The sequence below is a fragment of the Camelus dromedarius genome, chromosome 16 (genome assembly GCF_036321535.1).
Source record: "Camelus dromedarius isolate mCamDro1 chromosome 16, mCamDro1.pat, whole genome shotgun sequence".
NCBI classification, from domain to species: domain Eukaryota; kingdom Metazoa; phylum Chordata; class Mammalia; order Artiodactyla; family Camelidae; genus Camelus; species Camelus dromedarius.
This window is the reverse complement of record NC_087451.1, coordinates 15021877-15027876: the sequence shown is the minus strand read 5'-3', so window position 1 is coordinate 15027876 and position 6000 is coordinate 15021877. Positions and strand designations below refer to the sequence as shown.

Here is a 6000-nt window from a genome sequence, read left to right as displayed (position 1 = left end):
TTGCCTTCACAACACCATTTTGGGGGAATGTTGGGTTTTGTCTGAATCCGCACCCTATTGAGCTGGAGAGAGAGCAAGAAGGGGAGATTGAGTATGTATGTCTGGCCTTGGTGCCATGTGAACTCTCCAGACCCCCAAGTTTATAAATTTCTCAGGGGAATGTGGAGAAATCCCTGAAGAAAACTGAGGTTGAGTTTCTTCCACCCTAGCAGAAAGGAGACAGGAAGTTAAAAGTCAAGTCGGCCGTAAAGGAAATTTTATTTATTGAATGGCTGAGTTTTGGACCAAGATTTTTACCCCCAGCCTAGTCTCCTGCCCTTCCCTTGCCCTGCAAAGCTTAGCACGGGACCTCGGGCGTCACATCTCCTCTTTTGTTTCAATGTTCTTTCTCTCCATACCACCCTGGGAAGATCCAATGTCAGGGGACCCAGCCAAGACTCTGCGACAGGGACAAAAATCATTAGTGTCTGAACGTTCCGACCTTGGCTTGCTAAGAAAAAGTTATGTTTTAAAAGAAGAGAATAATAGAAGGAAAAAGAGATCTAGAAAGGGGATAAGGATGGACAGGAAAAGCCGAGAGTCCTGTGGGTGTTTAATGAGTCAGAGGCCAGAGGCGGTCTGGCTGGGTGGAAGCTGGCCGTGATTATTTAGGGTGGCAGGTGTACTGGAGTGCGGTGAGGACTGGAAAGCAGGGCAAGGAGGAGGGTGTGAAAGGTGCTTTTCTGTGCACTAGGAATGTCTCCTACCCTCCTCCCCTAACTTGGGCGTTTCCTCCAGAGACTGAGAAGAGAGTCAAAATACTTTCAGTTACTTTTTGGATCACTAGCCTGCTTCTGTGAGTGTGGCCCTGTCACTCGGACCACAGGGTGGTCTGCATTTTCACAGGGTGACACCTTTGTTCATTCTTGAACTTGGGCTTCCGCTGAGGCCTGATGTCAAGGAGCGGGGGTTGGCCTTTCTGTGATGTAATGACGGTGACCTAGGCCGACCTCCGGGAGGGCTGCAAAGGTACGGTGGGATCCGCGATGTAGTCTTGGACCCACTTGAGGTTGGGGTTGGCGCAGATCTGTCGGTTCTTTTTGGTGACGAAGCTGTGGAGGCAGAGTTAGACTGTCATGGGCCGTGGACTAGTTTGGGGGCCCAGTCCACACTCCCCCACTTCCAGCTCCCATGGGGCTTGCCTCATGCCTTGTGCCACCTCCCTAGGTCTCCCTCATCTGGGTCGCCTCAGGAGGCCTCCCTCTCTGGCCCCTAGACCCCATCGTCTCTTCTCGCAGCCCCTTCCTCACTCAGCCTAGACCCTCAGGCTTGGGTTTCATTATGGCCATCATTTCTTGGGCCACACAGCTGTAAATGGCAAAATCAAGAACGAAACCCAGGCCTGTCCTGTGACAGTCAAAGCCTAGCCCTTAACCACAACTCCCCCTCTTCCAGCACGGAGACTCGCTTCTTTGTGCCCCATTCTGCCCAGGGGCTCCCTTTCCCCCTCCACAGAGATGCCTGCAGGGAAGTGCTTACATGATTGCTGGCAGGTGACAACTGAGGGCCTTTTTGTATCCCACCACCAGTTTCCTTGGCAGTACTTTCTCGTGATACTTCACGCAGCAGGTGGGTGGAAGGTTCACCCCGTCAGGAACCTCTGAGGGAATCACATTGGAATCTGAGCCAAGGAGGCAGTGAGGAAGCCCACGGCTGCCCACCTCCATCTCCCGTCCCTTGCCTTCCATTCTTCTGATGGCACAGCCACCCCTTATCAGCAGGGACTGATGATAGCTTGATGGATAAGAGAGAAAGTGAAAGAGATGAACACTCTGGGGGATGGACACATAGAAGCTTCAGCCTCTGGACTGAGTTTCATCAAGTCCAAAGGCCTGACGTATTTGCATTTGCTGGTGAACTTGGCAAACATGTTATGGCGCGCCTGTTACGTGCTGGGCTCCACAGGGGTCAAAACACGTGGGAGACACAATCCCTACTCTCGTGTAACTTACAGACCAGGCTGGGTGAAAAGATAAATGCTACCATAGCGGTCAGGGATGGAGTCGAACTTGACACATGGTGCTATGGAAACAGAATGAGGGGCACCTATCCCAGCCCCGGGTGGTTGAGGAAGACGTCCCACAGCAGGTGGCATCTGAGTTGATTTCTGAAGGACAAGTAGGATTTAGACGGAAGAGGGGTTGGGGGATCTGGAAAAAGAAATGTAGGAAGGCCAGAGGTGGGGCGGCCCAGGTTGTCCGGGAGCACCGAACAGTTTCAGGAGGCTGCAGTGCAAGGGGAGGAGGAAGAAGAAGGAAGAGAGGATACTGAAGGGGGAGGGGAGGGCCACCACCCCTTCTGAGCTAGAGGCCCCGGAGAGGCTGAGGTCAGGGACGGGGGGAGATGGAGGGATAAGCGGAAGTCAGAGCAGGAGGAAAAGGGTTCTCCTGAGGCTTTGGGGTCTGGCAGCCTGGGTTAGAGTCTTGACTGAATGACTTGAATCACGGGCACATTTCTTAATCTCTCTGTGTGTCTTCACCCGTCACACGTGCGTAAAAAGATAACTTTCGTTCTAGAACCCTGGGGAAGATTCGTTGAGAAAATGCTTGTCAAGCTTTGGACTCAAAGCCTGGACAGAAAGCCTCCATCAGTGCTTGTTGTAATTAAGAGCTAATGGTAGGAACGGCCACTCTCCCAGGATGCCAGACTTGTTGGTTGGTAGCGCTGTATTTCCCTTGGGCTCCATGACTGCTCCTCAGTTGGGGACATCACGCAGGAAAGCAGGCAGAGACACCCCCACCTCCCCGGCCCCCTGAACTGCAGAGTGCAAATCCCTGACCTTTGCTTCCAGCTGGTGGCAAAGCTTGAGACTTCTTGAGAGCACCATTTGGCTGGTCTATGCTTTGGGTGGGCCATTTTCCCTTCCTGCTGGACCTTCCCAAAGGGCACTGTGGCCTCCCCACCCCCCACCAGAGGCACCTCTACAGACAGTGACCCTGGGTCTCAAGGCAGCATTTACAAAGACCAGGGGCATCCTGAGAGTGTGCAGTCAGATCACGTGGTGTGCACGACCCTTGCTCCCCCGAGTGTTTAAACAGGCAGAGTCCAGCCAGACTCTATGCCAAGGGTAGCCTTAGGGAGAAAAGAAGGGCTGAGGCAGCTGAAGGCAAGTATGTAGAAGGCCTGAGTGTGTTGGTCCCTTCCCTGTCACCAGCCCTCATAAATGATGGCAGAGGCAGGGGTAGGGTTTGTTTGGCAAAAAAAAAAAAAACCCATTCTCCATAGGTCCCAAGCATCCCATAGCTCCCAAACCTCTCAATCCCTTTTGACTACAGACTTTATTTGGTCCTAGGGATGGAGATTGGGCCCAGAAATCCCCAAATAGTGCCCTTGGGCATCCCACTGGGACTCCTTTTGAATGCCATGATAGTCCCAGCAATCTACGCCAGACATGGCAAGCAAGGGGTGGCTAGGTTCAGACTCCCCATTCCTGGGCTTAGACCCCAGCATCACTCAACCTGCCTCCCCAACTCCCTCCGTCCTGCCCTCCCGGAGGATCTGTGGCTTTTCTCATCTACTTGCCTTGCCTTCCTCCTCATCCCTTATGTCTATCATCGTTTCTTCCTCCTAAGAGATCATTCCTGGCCTCCATCCCCTGGACTCCTGATGTAAACTTGACCCAGCTTCCTGAAACCACCGAAACCACCCCAGAAGGATGTGGACCACAGCCCAGCTCCGCTTACAAAGGGGGAGTTTGAGGACAGCAGCTATGCGCGCAGGAGGGGAGAGTCCCCGGGGCGGCTGACGTCTGGGATCTGACCTCGCGGCCAGCTGCCCCGTTCCCTTTTCTCACTGCTGCCCTACAGGGGCAGGTGGACTCACTTGGCTGGCTGTGAACAGCAGAAGTAGTGAAGATGAGGATGAGGAGGAAGAGGGCAGCCACGGAGAACTTCATCCTCTCAGAGGGGTGGTTCAGCTCCTGGGGAGGACTGAGCAGAGACGTCCTCCTTGCCGGTCGTCCACTTGGACCTCTCAGCTCTCTGGACTCTGACCATTTCAGAGGGGGTGGAGGGAGAGAGACAACGGGCCTCCCTCGGTATTTGCTGGAAGGGAGGGCGGTGGAGGGCGGGGTCTGGCACAGTTAAATTCGGTAAGATTTGAATCCGTGTGAAGGTGAAAACAAGAGAAAGGTCCGAGTGTGGTGAACTGTGTGTCAGCACCTTGCATGACTTAATCCTCACAGCAGGGATTAGAGATTTTTCACCCTTATTTTGCGAATGAGGCCACTGAGGCTTACGGAGGTTAAATAAATTGTCCACAGTCACGTGGGTGGGGGGCTGATGGGCAGTCCTGAAAACCAGATCCCTGGGATTTCCCCATATTCCTGCTGATCTGTTTTGGGGAAGTGAGAGAGAGGGCTGGACGGACCCAGTTTCCCCAGATGAGCAGTCTTTGGGAGGGCGAGCAGAAAGCAGGATTAGAGGGAGCATAGACTGAGGCAAGGGTAGAGCAGTGCCCTCTGAAAAGTCTGTCCCCCATCCCCAGTCCAAGGGCACATGACTGAGCTCACTCTTCACTGTCACAGATTGTACTACTGACACTCCCAAAAGTGCCTCATGCTTGGCCCCCCGTTGTCACTGAGGTGTTTGGTGTGTCAGTCCAGGTTTTCATTTATCTCTTTGGACCTTCAACATGGAGTCAGGTTTTTGTTTTTTTTTTTTTTTTTAACATTTTTTATTGATTTATAATCATTTTACAATGTTGTGTCAAATTCCAGTGTTCAGCACAATTTTTCAGTCATTCATGGACATATACACACTCATTGTCACATTTTTTTCTCTGTGAGTTATCATAACATTTTGTGTATATTTCCCTGTGCTATACAGTGGAATCTTGTTTACCTATTCTACAATTTTGAAATCCCAGTCTATCCCTTCCCACCCTCCACCCCCCTGGCAACCACAAGTCTGTATTCTCTGTCTGTGAGTCTATTTCTGTCCTTTATTTACGCTTTGTTTTTGTTTGTTTGTTTGTTTTTGTTTTTGTTTTTTTAGATTCCACATATGAGCGATCTCATATGGTATTTTTCTTTCTCTTTCTGGCTTACTTCACTTAGAATGACATTCTCCAGGAGCATCCATGTTGCTGCAAATGGCATTATGTTGTCGGTTTTTATGGCTGAGTAGTATTCCATTGTATAAATATACCACCTCTTCTTTATCCAGTCACCTGTTGATGGACATTTAGGCTGTTTCCATGTTTTGGCTATTGTAAACAGTGCTGCTATGAACATTGGGGTGCAGGTGTCATCCTGAAGTAGGGTTCCTTCTGGATACAAGCCCAGGAGTGGGATTCCTGGGTCATATGGTAAGTCTATTCCTAGTCTTTTGAGGAATCTCCACACTGTTTTCCATAGTGGCTGCACCAAACTGCATTCCCACCAGCAGTGTAGGAGGGTTCCCCGTTCTCCACAGCCTCTCCAGCATTTGACATTTGTGGATTTTTGAATGACAGCCATTCTGACTGGTGTGAGGTGATACCTCATTGTAGTTTTGATTTGCATTTCTCTGATAATTAGTGATATTGAGCATTTTTTTCATGTGCCTTTTGATCATTTGTATCATACGAGAATATTATGAAAAACTATATGGAACCAAACTGGATAACCTAGAGGAGATGGACAAGTTTCTGGAAACATACTGTCCACCAAGACTGAATCAAGAAGAATCTGAACACTTGAACAATCCGATCACTAGAAAGGAAATAGAAATAGCAATTAAAAACCTCCCTACAAATAAAAGTCCAGGACCAGACAGCTTCACCGGAGAATTCTACCAAACATACAAAGAAGAACTCATACCAGTCCTTCTCAAACTCTTCCAGACGATTGAAAAGGAGGGAATACTCCCAAACTCATTCTTTGAAGCCACCATCACCCTGATACCAAAACCAGGCAAAGACACTACAAAAAAAGAGAATTATAGGCCAATATCACTGATGAACATAGACGCCAAAATCCTC

The 6000-nt window shown here is 50.1% G+C and overlaps 1 protein-coding gene across 1 annotated transcript; it reads right to left on the bottom strand.

Annotated features, from left to right (window-relative positions):
- Window positions 1-234: 234 nt before the first annotated feature.
- CCL16 (C-C motif chemokine ligand 16) lies at window positions 235-3934 on the bottom strand. The gene is made up of 3 exons (XM_010990504.3): window positions 3862-3934; window positions 1519-1639; window positions 235-1091 (listed from the first exon to the last, which is right to left on the bottom strand). The coding sequence occupies exons 1-3, from the start codon at window positions 3932-3934 to the stop codon at window positions 980-982; spliced, it is 306 nt and encodes a 101-aa protein (XP_010988806.1). The 3' UTR covers window positions 235-979.
- Window positions 3935-6000: the final 2066 nt, after the last annotated feature.